The following is a 17,736-nucleotide window of genomic DNA, read 5'->3' on the forward strand; positions in this document are numbered from 1 at the left end:
CTGTTAAAATTCAGGGTTGGGGAAAAAAAAAACACAAGTGAGTGAAATTTGCATCCAGGTACTGTGGCCCATTTCCATAGTCAGCAGCCCAGGGTGGCTACCCACAGCTGCCTCCCCTCTCAGATTGTGCTGCACCTCCCCTCTCAGATTGTGCTGCACCTCCCCTCTCAGATTGTGCTGCACCTCCCCTCTCAGACTTTGCCCAATACATCTGCACCATCTTAGGTAAGCAGGACAATGGACCTGAGCACAGAGAAGCCACTGAAAGGGGATGCTTGCTACTGGCTGGGAAAACAAAGCAAACAGAAGCTCACTTGTTCCAGAAGGGCCATGACAGCAATAAGAAAACAAGAATTGTGAAGACAGCATGCTATGTAAGATAAGCTGAATACAAAAAACCATCGGTGTGTGATTTCACTCAGTGCAACATCCACAACTGGCAAACCTGTAGGGACAGGAAGGAAGATATGCACAAGGGCTGGGAATGAAGGACCAGATAGGAGAGATGGCTGCATTTCTTTTTCAAGTGTATTGAATGCCATGGAATTGTACATAGCAAAGTGGTTAAATAAAGCATTTTATGTAACATTTTATTCATTAACAAATACATTTAAGAAAGATTTTAATTTAATTTTATGTGTGTTGAGTAGTTCACCTGTGTGTATATACATGTATCACATGCATGTCTGGTGCATGCAGAAGAAAGAAGGGGGTGTTGGATGTTCAGGAAATGGAGTCATGGATAATTGTGAGTTTCCATGTGTGTTGGAGAAGTTAAAATTGGGTCCTCTGCAAGAGCAGGGAGTACTCTTAACCAATGAGCCATCACTCCACCCCTGAAAATAAATAGTTTAAAAAGGATAGGGATAAAACTTCGTTACCCACCCAGAAGACATGGAAGGAGTAAGACTTCATCAAAGAGACATTTTCCCATATTCCTATTCACTCCCATGTTGGTTGCGGCATTCATCACGACCGCCATCTTGGGAGACAACCTTGATTTGTTGCTACTGATAAATGAGTGAAGAAAATGCAGCTTATAACACAGAGGTATTATGTAGTCTTAGGGGGTCCTGTCTTGGATGAATCTGGAGGACATTATGCTGAGTGAATCAAGCCAAGTACAGACAGAAAACTACCACAGGATCTCACTTGTGCATGGAGTCACAAGAAGTTGACCCTGTACAGACAGAATGGGAGTTACCAAGGGCAAGAAGGCCAGGAAACAGTCAAAGGATAAAAATTACATGTGTGTAGGATGCGTACGTTTATTCGTGGTAGAAGCACAGAGTACTGCATAGTTTGAAAATTAGCTAAAAGAGATTTTAGACTCTAAATATGCAAGCACACATGAACTCACATGCATGTACACACACACACACATGAACTCACATGCATGTACACACACAAACAAATGAACTCACATGCATGTACACACACAAACACATGAACACATTTGCATTCAGTAAAGAGGGAAGAGGGTAGACATCCTAAACTGCATACTCACAGAGATTATTTTACTGTATATATGCACACCAAAATATCATGTTCTACAATTCAAATTTATATAATAAGAAAACACTAGTGTTTTCTTGGTTGTTTTTGAAGATGGCGTCTCACATAGCCCAGCTGCCCTTGAACTTACATTGTAGCCAAGGATAAGTTTGAGCTTCTGATCCTCCTGCCTCCACATCACTGTCATGCACATTTACCACTGTGCTTGGTTAAGGGGGATTGACTCCAGGGTCTTCTGAATGCTAGGCAGTCACTCTGAAGCTCACTATTGAGGGTGTGGACATCCTGTTAATTGTTGAGTCTCTATAGTTTGTATGTGGTGTTGTTGGCCAGTAAAGGTCAGCTTCCGGGAAATATGTCGTCTCACTGACACAGGTGAACTCCAGTGCAAGGTGATGAGGATCCGCAGTAACATTCTTAGGGTAACTTAATACACCCTTTGCAATCATACAAATGACTCAAAACTACAGCCATAGCAGCTCGCTGTTCTCCCTAGGCGATTCCTCTGTCTGTCTCTCCATGGTGGACTTTACTTCTGACCTAGCTACTTTTGCAGATTTAATGTGCCAAGTTGCTTTGAGCTCTCTACAGTATATTAGCCCTCTCTTGGGGAGCAGGACTAACACATAAATACAGGTTCCAAGCTGAACACAAGGAGCCAATTTTTTTTTTTTTGCTATTTTTAAGTTTAAATTTGTTTTTTACGTATTCACTCTACATCCTGCTCACTCCCCTACTTATCACCCCATCCCACAGTCCTTTCCCTATTACCCTCCCCTTCTCCTCTGACTGGGTGGGTCCCACTTGAGCATCCCTCCACCCTGGCTCCTCAAGTCTCTTTGAGGCTAGGCTCTTCCTCTGCCACTGAGGCCAGACAAGGCAGGGCAGCTAGAACACAGCCCACGTACTTGAACAGCTTCTGGGATATTCCCCTCTCCAGCTGTGCAGAACCCACATGAAGATCAACCTGCACATCTGCTATTCATGGGCCCAGGTCCAGCCTGTGTATGCCTTTTGGTTGGTGATTCAGCCCCAAGTGTTGAGGTTAATTGACTCTGTTGTTCTTCCGCTGGAGTTCCTGTTTACTTCAGGCCTTCAATCCTTTCCCCTATTGTACAACTTTGGAAATCAATTTGGCAGTTTTCCAGAAAACTGGAAATAGTTCTATATCAAGACCCAGCTATACTACTCCTCGGCATATGCCCAGCATTAAAAACTCAGATCTACCCCACCTCCTCCTGCCCCGGAGGAGGCAGGACTAATGGCGTACTGACTGCTTGTTCCTTTGCCAAGAAAACTGTCTCTCACCTTCCACTGTAAACTCCTGGGAGCCAGAATATACCTTGGATTCTGAGCATCTAACAGTGCCTGAGACACACTCTTACACATTTATATGCAACTTTTGTTTTTATTTGGAATGGATGGTTTCTAACTTGTGAGGGGTGGCATTACACTATTCATTATTAATACATTGTGTATAATCTGTTACCATGTCTTTGTTCTGTGCTACTAGGACAAAGGAATCGTTTAAGACAGTAAGACTTCTTTTCTTTCCCAGCCATTATGAAAGTCTGAAATATATACCGTGTCAAGGTACCTTTTCATAATTGTCCTGGTTAGCTTTTATAATAACTTGAAACAATCTGGAGTCATTAGAGAGCATGGTGCCTCAGTTGGAAAAATATGTCTCCACAAGAGGTCATGACTCCATATTGGGTCACAGGCAAGCTTGTACACGTTTTCTTAATTAGTGAACAATATGGGGGAATCTATGCCATGGTTTGTGGTACCATCCCTCGGTGGGTATTCTGGATTCCCTAAGAATGCAGGCTGAGAAAGTCATGAGGAACAAACCAATAAGCAGCACCCCCTCATGGCCTACGAAACAGCTCCTGCTGCCATGTTCCTGCCTGTTTACATTCCTGTCCTGACTTCCTGCTTTGATAAACTATGGTGTGGAAATGTAAACAACATAACCCCTGTATTCCAAGTAGAAATTGGTCCTGGTGTTTTCTTGCAGCAATAGTAACCCTAATGAAGATGACAGCCATGATGATGATGGTATTGATGACATGTGGGTACCAATGAGATGCGTCCCGGGCACAACAATGCTCAAGGGTTCTTGGGGGGCAAGTGATGATAATATGGGAATGGAAACAGTGACCATTGGTTCCATGTTTATAAGGGTGTTAACTTAGGCTTGGTGAGAACATGGTACCCTGGCTGATGTCATGGTACCGAATTCTGAGGAAAGGATATGAAACCTGTGATGTGAAATGAAAACAGTTTTCACCATCACAGCCCAGAGAGAGCTGGAGTTTGCAGTCAAGCTTCTTAGCCTGAAGGGTAGTACCCATGGCTGGCTGTCCTCACTTTGATGCTATTTCTCTAGGCCCTGTCCAGATTGTCTTTTTTCTCTCTTCTGTAGCTACTGTGCAAACTCGGCAAAGCCAACTTCTCACAGAGAGGCCTGTTGGGAGCTTCTCTTTTCTTAAACAAACTGCAGCAAGAGATCGAGGCTGGATTCAATAGGCAGCAGGCAGTCAGTCACAAAGACTTTATGGGCAAGTTTCCAAAACTGCAAGACACTAGGCTGAAGAAGTGGCTCAGCAGTTGAGAGTACCAGCTGTGCTTCTGGAAGACTCATGTTTGATCCCCAGGACCTGAATAGCAGTTAACTGATCTCTGTGGATAACAGCTTTCTGTAACTCTGATACCAAAAGATCTGATACCCTTTTCTGGCTTCTGCAGGGACCAAGCATGCATGTGGTGGACAGATATACACAGAAGCAAAACACCCATACATACACCAAACCGAACCAAACCAAACCAAACCAAACCAAACCAAACCAAACCAAACCAAACCAACCAACCAACCAACCAACCAACCAACCAACCAACCAACCAACCAACTGATAAACTGACCAACTGACCAACAAACTCAACCTGCAAGGCAGGCCACACATGAAATGACCTGTTTAAAGCAAACCTTGCTCCAGCCCAGAGGCTTACCATGTTGAATACAGCCATGATCAGTATGATAGCCGTGGTGACGATCGTGAGGGATATCCGTGGCCATGGGCGGTTGGCAATGATACCTGATGATTTCAGGAGCCACATGAGAGAGGCGGAGGCCTTTTTGCTGCACTGCTGTAGGGAAAGAGAAGGAAGAAGCATATAACTGCTTAGTGTATTCTCTGAAGTATAAAAGGGTGGTGTTTAAAACCACAAGGAACACCAACACTTCTCCAAGATTAGACGAATGGATTCTATCTCTCCCCGAGGACACATACCATTACGTGTCACGGCCTCATTAAGATTACGTTGTCTGTCAAATCAAGAAGAAATGAAGTGTTTATGACAAAGGTTTGATATTATTGTGTGTTTTTTTTTCCAGATAGACCTAAAATTATGATTTGGGCAGAGGGAAAATTTTAGCATATTTTGTACTCTGGGGGATGTACTGAATGGAGATCTCATCTAAAACAATCACCATACATTTAGTTGACATATGGAGAACACAGGTCAGCATGTTTCCCGTTCCTTTAGTGCTACAGCTGCTTATCGTAAGAGCAGATTCAGCACGTAGACTGAGTTGGCTGACGGAATCTACAGATAAGATACTCAGTGGTGGATGGCTTCCCATCTTTCTATTGGTGGCTCAGTCTTCCACAGAAAAGTTCCCTCTGAAAATGTATTTCAAACATTCCTCTCTTTCTCTGAGATCCACCGAACCTCAGCAGATGATCCCTGTGACCCTGGATTAGGAACCATCCATTGGTGCCTGGTGGTTAGATGCCTGGTGGGTAAGTGCCCGGTATACCTCAGTGAGCACACTACTAAGGCATGACAGTGACATCTGAGAGCCACTGATAGTCAGTACTCCCAGGTCTGTGCTGAGTGTAGGTAGATCTAGTCATCTCAGGCCCAGTGCAGGCAGCTGCAGCTGCTTGAAGTCATGGGTGCCCAGAATCCAGCATTCCACACCCCCTTCCTCATCACCTGGCTCTCACATTTTTTCTTTCCACAATGATCCCTGTGCCTCATCAGCAGTGACATGGATGTCCTGTTTAGTGCCAGGCACTCAGTTCCCACTTGTTCTCAGCACACTGGTCAGTCATTTATTTGCCTCTGTGTGAGTGTCTGAAAGGGAACTGTAGGGAGGAGAAAGGGAATGAAGGGGTGGAGAGGGGATCAGAAAGTGCAGGGCGATAGTAATGGGGATAATTTTTAATCTCTAAGGTTATAACCATTTGTTTGATGTGTCCACACATGAAATCAGAGGTCAGAGGACAACTTGAGAGAACTGGTTCCTGTAGTTAGAACTTCTGCATCAGGCTTGGTGGCCAGCACCTTTACTCACTAAGCCCAATGCCTTTACTTACTAAGCTATCCTCCTGACCCCCAGTTTCCATGATTTTGAATATATATACCTTAAATACTTTGAATATGTAGAACCATACATTTGGCCTAGTTTTTTTCTTTCCTAATCATGATTCCCTGAAGCTCACCATGCAGTAGATGTTTTTCTTTGTCAAGACAGAGTATAAAACCCATTGTAAGTACACAGTATACTGTTTTTGAATATTTTTTTTATTGATGCAGACGTGGGGTGTTTCCACCCCATGCTCAAGTGAGCACAGTGAATGAAGCTCTCTTCAAAACAAAAAGGGGATTGGGATTGTTACAGAATGGGAGCAGATGTTCGTTGCCATCTCCCATGGGCTCTGCACGGTTACGTGGTGTTTCACGGCTTCCCTCACATTCATTTCTGAATGGACAAACCACTGTGAATCTCACCTCAGGATGGCTCAGCGGGTAGAGCGCAGAGGGCTCCATCCAGGAATGAGTCACATGTTCACGTGAATGTGATGCACTTTAAGATGACAGGCAGTATCTGAAGAATTCTCTAGAGAATCTCTAGGGAGGCAGTTGTCAACCTTCCTAATAGAGACCAGCTCTAAAGGGATGGGTCCTGGAAGCAGAACCCCTCCATGTTTATATAGTGGTACACCTGGTGCAATCTAACTGAAACTGAATGTGAGCTGACCCCCAATGGCACTGGAAAACATCACTTACTTTTAAAAAAAAACCTATTTCTTGTGTTCTTTTTGAACTGCTCCTAGAATACCATTGACATAAGCCCTGGAATATGTTGAATGCCAATGCAGCCGTCAACAAAGGCTGCTGCTGAGTGAGAAGCTGTGGAGGGAGGGTGAGCATCCAGGCAGCACCTGCTAGTCAAACAACAGAGCTTTAACAGGGGTTGGTAATGCTTTGAGTCTGTTATCCAATATGGTGGCCCTTAACACTTGGAACATACAAGATGGGTCTCGGGTCAAAGGAAGAGCATCATTATGGTGTAATGAACATTATATCTAGTGGTGCTAATGACACAGAACACACTCCGATCTGTGTTGTGCAGAAGCAAGGATAAAGTATGAAGATAGAAATCCAAGAAAATCTACTCGTATTAGACAATAATATTTGGTTGGGACCTGGTCAATTTGTTTGCAGTCTATGGAGTAGATTTGTTTCTTTCCCCAGAGATAAAAATGATTCCAATTAACGCTTTTCACTATGTAACAGGAAGGATAAAATACCCACTGTACTGAAGATTTTAGGACAGAAAACGTGTCTTTATCACCTCAAGGACAATAGCATGGTGGAGCAGGTGGAGTTTTATCTTTGAGATTACGGAATTAAAATGAGTCCTTCTGAAGTTTCAGAAGTTGTAGTAATGTATTTTAAACACGCCATCTCATAACAGAATATTACTTTCCACCTGGAGTCGACTGTTCCCTGAATCAGACATGAACATCCCCACGGGAAAGTCAGCTGAGCTCATGCTGCAGAATCAAGCATCGAACAGAACCTGGAGAGACTCACTTCGTCTATGCAGGGGTTTGGTGCACACAGACCCAGGAGCACAGCTTCAGGACCTGGCTTCATTCCTCCTCCCGCACAGCCTTCCCTGGACCCTTAGAGCTGGATTTTAAGAAAAAGTATAAACACACCAAGCTAAATGCTCATTGTTTTCAGGGTCAGGGATGAGAAGAACCAAAGATCAGAATGTATAAATGAAAAAAAAAAAGGATGATCAAAGGCTGGTGAAGAATCCAGAGGTGGTGATACGTGCTGCAATCCCAGCACTGCAGAGGAGGAGACAGGGAGGTAAGAAGTTCAAGGTCATTCTTGGTTATATAGTAAGAGGTCAGCCTGGGCTAACAAAGATCCTCCCTCAAACAGAAATGGGAGTATGAAAAGGCCACCCTAGGACCAGTGACTTTGCATTTTCACTTACTATAAAAGGACCAGCACTGACTTTATCCGCAGTTCTCCACTCAGCTCAAAATAGTCGGACTTCAGAATATCGATAACATCCCTGAGAGAAAAAGAGGCTTATCCAAATCCTGCCTATGTGGACTCACCATTATTAAGGAGAACATTTCAAGCAATACATTGACCTAAACTCAGAAGGTGCCACAGAACTGAAGAGGAGACGGTGCCTGGGCCCCAGGGGATGCAGTCCTTGGTTTAACTATTAGCATCTCTTCAGAAAATCTGTTCCCATCACTGGGTCCTAGTTCCCAAGGAATGGTTCCTACTTCCACTGAGCGAGGACCACATTCACCACCCGAAAGCAGGTTTGGTACTAGCTATATGGAGAGATTTAAAGAAAGAACGTACCGCTCCAGGAAAATCTTACCCCAGGGGTTATGCTTAGGCCCAGAAGGCGTATGGTGCAATGGAAAGCTATGTGGTGAACACTTAAGTTCTTGATCCTAAACAGACAGACCACCCACTCTAGACTTAGAGCTAATCACTTCTGTATTTCAAAAAGCTAAAAAAAAAAGGGCCATTTGCCACCTGGAACAGCAGAGATCTAGGGATGCAGGCCTGGTGAGACTGTGCTGCGAGTAGCCAGGGCTCAGAGAGGTCTGGGTCGAGCACACGAAAAGTGCGCCCTCCCCATCCATTGGTTCAGGAGAGCAGGATCTCTGCCATAGGGACTGGGTTTCCACCCAGAGGGCCCATGCGTGCAGACCAAATGCTCAGGCTATTTGCCATTGGGAACTGCAGAGATCCAGGGATGTAGGCCTGGTGAGACTGCACTGCGAGTAGCCTGGGCACAGAGAGGTCTGGGCCGAGCACGCAAAAAGTGTGACTCCCTGATTGGTTCAGGGGAGCAGGAACTCTGCCATAGGGACTCAGTTCCCACCCAGAGGGCCCATTAGTGCAGACCAAATGCTCAGGTCATTCGCCACCAGGAACAGTGAAGATCCAGGGACACGGGCCAGGTACTCGGGAGAGATGGGAACCAATCACTGACAACAAGATGGCAAGAGGAAAGCAAAAGAACTTACCCAATGGAAACCAAGACAACCGGGCAACATCAGAACCCAGCTCTCCCATCACAGCAAACAGCGGAATGCCAAACACTCCAGAAAAAGAAGACTCAGACCTTAAATCATACCTTAAGATGATGATGGAGATACTTAAACAAGAATGGGAGAAAAAGCATAAAAAATAGAAGCTTTTAAAGAGGAAACATGAAAAACACTCAAAGAAATCAAAGAACTAGAGGAAAACAGAACACAGAGATGAAGGAATTGAAGAAGGAATTTAATATGGAAATGGAAACAATAAAGAAAACACTAAAGGAGACAAGCCTGAAGGTAGAAAACCAAAAAATAAAATCAGGAGTCACAGATGCAAGTATCTCCAACAGACCACAAGAGGTGGAAGAGAGAATCTCAGGGGCCAAAGACAACATTGAAAACATAGACAAAACAGTCAGAGAAGTGGCAAAAGCCAAAAAGCTCCTAACCCAAAATGTCCAGGAGATCCAGGACACAATGAGAAGACCAAACCTAAGGATAATAGGAATAGAAGAGGGTGATGAATATCATCTAAGAGGCACAGTAAATATCTTCAACAAAACCGTAGAAGAAAACTTCCCTATCCTTAAGAATGAGATGATCATGAGCATAAAAGAAGCCTACAGATCTCCAAATAGAGTGGACCATAAAAGAAATGTCTCCCGATACATGATAATCAAAACGCCAAGTCCTCAAAGCAAAGAAAGAATACTAAAAGCAGTAAGGGAAAAAGGTCATGAAACATATAAAGGCAGACCAATCAGAATTACACCTGACTTCTCAACAGAGACAATGAAAGCTAGAAGATCCTGAACAGACATCATACAGACCCTAAGAGAACACAAGTGTCAGCCCAAGCTGCTCTACTCAGCCAAACTCTCAATCACCATAAATGGAGAGACTAAGATATACCAAGACAAAACTAAATTTACACAATATCTGACCACAAACCAAGCACTACAACGAAGTACAGGTGGAAAACCCAATACAAGGAGGGAAACTACATCATAGTAAAAATAAGAAAATACATAAGCAAGAAAACCAAAAGAAGAAAGACACACAGGCACAATTCTACCCCCAAAAGCAAAAATAGCAGGAAACAGCAACCACTATTCCTTAATATCTGTTAACATAAATGAACTCAATTTCCCAATAAAAAGATATAGGCTATCAGAGTGAGTACATAAACAGAATCCAACATTTTGCTGCATACAAGAAACTCATCTCAGAGACAAAGACAGACACTATCTCAGAGCAAAAGGTTGGGAAAAAAAAAACTTCCAAGCAAACAGCCCCAAGAAGCAAGCTGGAGTGGCCATTCTAATATCAAATAAAGTAGATTTTCAAGCAAAAGTTATCAAAGAAGATAAGGAAGAACACTTTTTACTAATTACAGGGAAAATTTATCAGAAGGAACTTTCAATCCTTAACATATATGCTCCAAATACAAGAGCACCCATATTCATAAAAGAAACCCTACTAAAGCTCAAAAAATACATTGTACCCCACACAATAATACTGGGAGACATCAACATCCCACTCTCATCAATGGACAGATCATGGAAACAGAAACTGAACAAGGACACAGTAACTAGCAGAGGTTATGAACCAATTGGAATTAATAGACATCTAGAAAACATATCATCTTAAAACAAAAGAATACACCTTCTCAGCACCTCACAGCACCTTTTCCAAAACTGACCATATAATCGATCACAAAACAAGCCTCAATAGATATAAGAAGACTGAAATACTCCCATGCATCCCATCAGATCACCATGGTCTAAGGCTGGTCTTTAATAACAACAAAGACAACAAAAAGTCCATATACACATGGAAACTAAACAATGCTCTATTAAACGATAGTATGGTCAAGGAAGAAATAAAGAAAAAAATTGAGGGATTTCTAGAACTTAATGAAAATGAAAACACAACATACCCAAACCTATGGGATGCAATGAAAGCAGTACTGAGAGGAAAACTCATAGCTCTGAGTGCTTCCAAAAAGGAACTGGAGAGAGCATACAATAGCAACTTGACAGCACAGTTGGAAGCTCTAGAACAAAAGGAAGCAGATACACCCAAGAAGAGTAGATGGCAAGAAATCAAACACAGAGCAGAAATTGACCAAATTGAAACAAAAAGAACCATTCAAAGAATCAACAAAACCAAGAACTGGTTCTTTGAGAAAATTAACAAGATTGATAAACCCTTAGCCAGACTAACTAGAGAGCAAAGAGAAAGTATCCAAATTAACAAAATCAGAAAGGAAAGTGGAGACATAACAACTGAAGCTGAGGAAATTCAAGAAATCATCAGATCCTACTACAAAAGCTTATACTCAACAAAGCTGGAAATCTGGAGGAAATGGATGACTTCCTAGACAGATACCAGATACTAAAGTTAAACCAGGACCAGGTAAACCATCTAAACAATCCCATAACACCTAAAGAAATAGAAGCAGTCATCAAAAGCCTCCCCCCCCCCCAAAAAAAAAAGCCCAGGTCCAGATGGGTTTGTGCAGAATTCATTCAGACATTTATTGACAACCTAATATTAATACTGTTCAAACTATTCCACAAAATAGAGTCAGATGGAACACTACCTAACTCATTTTTTCAAGGCCACAATAACCCTTGTCTCTAAACCACACGACGACCCTACAAGGAAAGAAAACTTCAGACCAATCTCACTTATGAACATTGATGCAAAAATAGTTAAAAAAATCCTTGCAAACCAAATCCAAGAACACATTAAAATAATCATGCACCATGATCAAGTAGGCTTCAACTCTGGGATACAGGGATGGTTTAATATACAGAAATCTATCAACGTAGTAATCCTCCATATAAACAAACTCAAAGAAAAAAATCACATGATCATCTCACTAGATGCTGAAAAAGCATTTGACAAAATTCAACACCCCTAAATGTTAAAAGTCTTGGAAAAAACAGGAATCCAAGGCCCATACCTAAACATTATAAAAGCTATATACAGCAAACCAATAGCCAACATTAAACTTAATGGTGAGAAACTTGAAGCAATCCCACTAAAATCAGGAACTAGAGAAGACTGCCTTTTCTCTCCCTACCTATTCAAAATAGTACTGGAAGTCCTGGCTGGAGCAATTAGACAGCAAAAGGAAATCAAAGGGATACAAATTGGAAAGGAAGAAGTAAAAACATCACTGTTTGCAGATGACATATTAGTGTACATGACCCCAAAAATTCCACCAGAGAACTTCTACAGCTGATAAACAAGTTCAGCAAAGTGGCTGGATATAAAATCAACTCAAACAAATCAGTAGCCTTCCTCTACTCAAAGGACAAACATGTGGAGAACGAAATTAGGAAAAAGATACCCTTTACAATAGTCACAAACAATATGAAATACCTTGATGTGACTCTAAGCAAGTGAAGGACCTGTATGACAAGAACTTCAAATCTCTAAAGAAGGAAATCAAGGAAGATCTCAGAAAATGGAAAGATCTCCCATGCTCATGGATTGGAAGGATCAACATTATAAAAACTGCCATCTTACCAAAAGCAACCTACAGATTCAATACAATCCCCATTAAAATTCCAACCCAATTCTTCATAGAGTTGGAAAGAGCAATGTGCAATTTCATCTGGAATAACAAAAGACCCAGAATAGCAAAATCCATCCTCATCAACAAGAAACACCTGCGGGAATCACCATCCCTGAGCTCAAGCTATATTACAAGGCAAATATGTTAAAAACTGCATGGTACTGGTACAGAGATAGGCATGTGGATCAATGGAATAGAATAGAAGATCCAGAAATGAGCCCTCACATATATGGTCACTTGATTTTTGACAAAGGAGCTGTAAACATTCAATAGAAAAAGGACAGCCTCTTCAACAAATGGTGTTGAACTTCAGCATGCAGAAGAATGAAAATAGACTCTTTCTTATCTCCTAGTACAAATCTCAAGTACAAGTGGATCAAAGATCTCCACATTAAACAAGGTACACTGAAACTATTAGAAGAGAAAGTAGGGAAAACCTTAGAACACATAGGCACAGGAGAAAATTTCCTGAACAGAACACCAATGGCTCATGCTTTAAGGTCAAATATCGACAAATGAGACTTAATGAGATCGCAAAGTTTCTGTAAGGTTGACACTGTCAAGAAAACAAAACGGCAGCCAACAGATTGGGAAAAGATTTTTCCAACCCCAAATCAGATAGAGGCCTAATATCCAAGGTATACAAAGAACTCAAAAAACTAGACACCAGAGAATCAAACAATCCTATTAAAAATGGGGTACAGACTTAAACAAAAAGTTCTCAATTGAGGAATATCGAATGGCCAAGAAACATCTAAGGAAGCTCTCAACATCATTAGCCATCAGGGAAATGAAAATCAAAACAACCCCGAGACTCCACCTCACACCAGTCAGAATGGCTAAGATCAAAGAATGGCAGATGTTAGCGATGATGTGGAGAAAGAGGAACACTTCTCCACTGTTGGTGGGGTTGTAAACTGGTCAAACCACTATGGAAATCAGTCTGGTGGTTCCTCAGCAAATTGGACATAGTACTACCTCAAGACCCAGTTATTCCACTTCTGGGCATATACCCCAGAGAAGCTCCAATATACAACAAAGACTCATGCACCACGATGTTCATAGCAGCCCTATTTATAATAGCCAGAAGCTGGAAAGAACCCAGATGTCCTTCAGTAGATAAATGGATCCAAAAATTGTGGTATATTTACACAATGGAGTACTACTCAGCTATCAGAAACAATGACTTTATGAAATTCTTAAGAAAATGGATGCATCTAGAGAATATTATCCTGAGTGAGGTAACACAGTCACAAAAGAACAGACATAATATGCAGTCACTGATAATTGGATACTAACTCCAGCAAGCTCTGAACACCCCAGAAACAACTCACATACTGTGTGAAGTTTAAGACAAACAAAGGCCAAAAAAGAAAATGAAAAACCATTATGCTTAATCTTAACACACCAAGAAAACTTTGACTATTTCCAGGTTACATCTTGTTTTACATGTACTTTATGCTCATTGTAACTAGTAAGATTTCAATGCACATTATCAAGCCTTTAAAAAAATCAAGTACTGACAAAAATGTATTCATATACTTTTATGCAAAAATGCTTTTAAAATCTGCACATTTATGTTTGTTTTTAAAAATAAAGTTGTTCAATTAAAAAAAGCTAAATAAGATAACTCTGCCACAAAACATTGCTTTCACTGAGGCCCCAGACTCAACTTAGCTCATAAAGCACCAGGTTTACAAACATGAGGATCTGAATTCCGATCCCCAGTCCATGCAGGACCCATGTGGTAGAACATGTCTGCAATCCCGTTGCTCTTGTGTTGAGGTGGGAGACAGGCATAGCAGAATCTCTGGAACTGAGCCCAGCTTGCCTTGTGAATGCAGCGCAAAAACCAAACAAACCAACAAACAAAACCATGAGACCAGGTCTCAAATATTGTGGAAGGTGAGGACCAGCAACCTGAAGTTATCTTCTGGCTTCCATGTGTGTATGCTTGGACACACAGAGAGGGTAGAGGTAGGAAGGGAGGGGTGAATGAATGGAGGGGTTGAGGGTGGGAAGCAGAGAGAGGAAGAGGGAGAGGGAAACAGTTCTCAGTACTGTACAAGTCAGGAGAATGTGGAACTGTTAGAAAAAAAAAACACTAAAAAACAATGATAAACGATCACAACAGAGAAAGATGCTCCTGTACAATAAAAAGGCTATTACATAACATTCTCATGGAAAGGGCATTCCTTACCAAGAAAACAGTCCCAGAGGGATAAAACGCTCAGAAGCAAGAGTTAGAGAAATCATTACGCAAGAGTAACGATAACGTGAATATTCTGAGAATATTAAAACATTAAGCAATACTAGCTTGGAGGAAAACATGGACCATGAGGTTAGAGCATGGGGTCTGTATGCTTCACGGTGCCGTTGGTAGAGCACCAGAGCATCAGGTGTTCAGCACACGTCTTAAAGTAAAACCAAAGCCCAAATGAACAACCAGGCTGCAGTCATTAGTCTAAGTTCCCAGGGAGAAGACAGTCCAATTGTAGGGGGACAAAGACAGAAAAGAAGAAAAATTAATAAAGGGGGCAGAAACAAAACATGGGAAATTAATTAAAAATTGCCAGTTCCACAATCACAACATACACGTAGGCTGCTTGTCAAGTCAAGGAGGAAGATGTTTGGGGCAGAGAGAACAGCATGCGGCCACATGTTATTTACGAGACTTATTACCAAATGGTTACTAATTTTCCAAACAGACAAAGGGAAGTAAAGAGCAAGATGGGAAAAGGGTCACGAGCAAGTTGAGCCCAAGAGCACTGTGTTGCCATTAGACACCGCAGACTCAATGGACATGCGCTCCTGAAGGCTTTGTGTCAGCTGGCGTGTGACCTACTTTTTCCTCTCCTCGGATGAACTCTGTGTTTGTGCATTCATCATTGTCCTACAGGAGGTGGCTGGCTGGGTGGCATCACGTCACTTCTACTGCTCAAGGCAGGTGGTGACAACAAGAAAATGTCTTCTGACATTTTCTAAGATAAGCTTTGGTGTGTATGTGTGTATGTGTGTGAGTGTGTGTACATGTTTGTGTATGTATGTGTGTGTGTATATGTGTGTGTGTATGTTTGTGAATGTGTGTGTGAGTGTGTGTGTGTATGTGTGTGACTGTGTGTGTATGTGTGTGTGTTTGTGAATGTGTGTGTGAGTGTGTGTGTGAGTGTGTGTGTATGTGTGTTACTGTGTGTGTATGTGTATGTTTGTGAGTGTGTATGTGTGTGAGTGTGTGTGTGTCTATGTGTGTGAGTGTGTGTGTATGTTTGTGAGTGTGTGTGTATGTGAGTGTGTGTATGTATGTGTGTGAGTGTGTGTATGTGTAGGTGTATGTGTGTGAACGTGTGTATGTCTATATGTGTGTGTATGTGTGTGAGTGTGTGTTTGTGAGTGTGTGTGTATGTGAGTGTGTGTATGTGTGTGAGTGTGTGTGTATGTTTGTGAGTGTGTGCATGTGTGTGTATGTGAGTGTATGTATGTGTGTGAGTGTGTATGTATATATGTGTGTGTGAGTGTGTGTATGTGTGTGCATATATGAGTATGTATGTGTGTTTGAGTGTGTGTGTGAGTATGTGTGTGTAGATGTGTATGAGTATATGTGTGAGTGTGTGTATGTTTGTGTGAGAGTGTGCATGTGCTTATATGTGTGTGAGAGTATGTGTATGTGTATGTGTGTGTGTGTGTGTGTGTGTGTGTGTGGGTGTGCTATATCTGGTCAGAGTTGCTGTTTTGTATCAGAGAGAGGTAAGTTCCTCCCACACAGCTCAGAACTTGTCTGGCAGTACCTGTGCTCATTATCAGCATTACCACTGCCATGACTATTGCATTACTGCCTCTGAGCATCTGTGAGGGGATGGAGAGGCTCCACGGAGGAGAAGCAGACATGCCCGTGTTTAGGTGGCAACTACTTACAAAACTTGGCCATGAGTGTGATGGATAGTGGTGTGATTAGAAGGTGTGACCATGTTGGAGTAGGTGTGTCACTGTGGGTGTGGCTTTAAGACCCTCATCCTAGCTGCCTGAAGCCGGTCTTCTGCTAGCGTCCTTCAGATGAAGATGTAGAACTCTCAGCCCCTCCTGCACCATATCTGCCTGGATGCTGCCATGTTCCTGCCTTGATGATAATGGACTGCACCACTGAACCTGTAAGCCAGCCCCAACTGCATGCTTTCATTGTAAGACTTGCCTTGGTCATGGTATCTGTTTGCAGCACTAAAACCCTAAGACAATGTGGATGCTAATATTATACTGGTTCAAGTGGGAGGCTGACAGGACATTAGTTTTATACTGGGTATAATGAGAGGTCAACTGGATATTGAGAAGCTATTCCTGTCTTAAGAGGCTTATCTATGTCCAGAGAACAATAACAAAATAAAAAGGCCAAAATCCATATATAAAATTGAGGCTCAACTGTGGCACAGGTCTGGAGTCCCATGATGCTCATCACAGAACTGGCAGAGATTCCAAGTTCTCTGGTAGTGGGACTAGCTGTTGAGCTCATTTCCATGGGCAAGAAATTGGAAGTGAATGCTGTGGGGAAGGTGGGAGGGAGAGGCTCTGGGGCACTCAGTGGTGGGCTGTGGGTGGGAAGGAAGGCAAGAGAAAGAAGGAAGGTCCTTGTGAAAGAACTCGATTCTCAACAAGGCTCAGAACAAGTTACCGAATGAACCTCTTCACATTTGAGGGTCATCAGAAAGGAGCCAGAAGCTCTGCGTCATAATGACTGTTGTGTTTGCACATTGCATGCTTTTCTACCTTTCATCAGGACACTCGTGAAATGCCAACCACTGTGACTTCCGTGCACTGCACAGGGCAGGGACAAAGTTTAGGGTGGGGTGGGGTATCATCGGCCAAATTTACAGCATTTGTAACTTTTCTCCTTTCTGTGACCAAATAGTTAAAAACAACTTAAGAGAGGGTTCACTTTGAGTCACTGATTATGAGAGATTGTCTATCATAGCTGGGAGGCAAAACAGGGACCCAAGAAAGGGGAAAACACTTAGCTGAAGTTTCTTCTCTTCCCTTCTCATTCAGTCTGGTTCATGTCTGGTTCATGTGATGGTACCATCCTCGTTCAAGATGGCTCTCCTTCTTGGGTTAAACAGACCTGGAAATACCATCATGGATACAGCCAGAGGTGTGCCTCATCTGTGCCTACATGAAGCTAACCATCACGCTTGCCTCTTGCTTGACTTCCTTCTGAAAGCAGCTTCCTTTAATTCTTCACAGGGAGAAGGTATCCTCAGCAAC

At 42.4% G+C, this 17,736-nt stretch overlaps 1 protein-coding gene across 2 annotated transcripts in view; it reads right to left on the reverse strand.

The window, feature by feature from the left end:
- The window catches only part of ADCY2 (adenylate cyclase 2), a 370,486-nt gene that overhangs the window by 51,980 nt on the left and 300,770 nt on the right, over positions 1 to 17,736 (reverse strand). Inside the window, exon 16 of one of the 2 annotated variants that reach the window (XM_080933614.1) lies at positions 4,528 to 4,662. In XM_080933614.1, the coding sequence (XP_080789740.1) occupies positions 4,528 to 4,662 (135 nt within the window). Of the gene's footprint in view, positions 1 to 4,527; positions 4,666 to 17,736 lie in introns of both variants that reach the window. The other variant, XM_080933613.1, reaches the window with a different exon arrangement.

Source organism: Micromys minutus, assembly GCF_963924665.1.
Source record: "Micromys minutus genome assembly, chromosome: 20".
In the NCBI taxonomy this organism is placed as follows: Eukaryota; Metazoa; Chordata; class Mammalia; order Rodentia; family Muridae; genus Micromys; species Micromys minutus.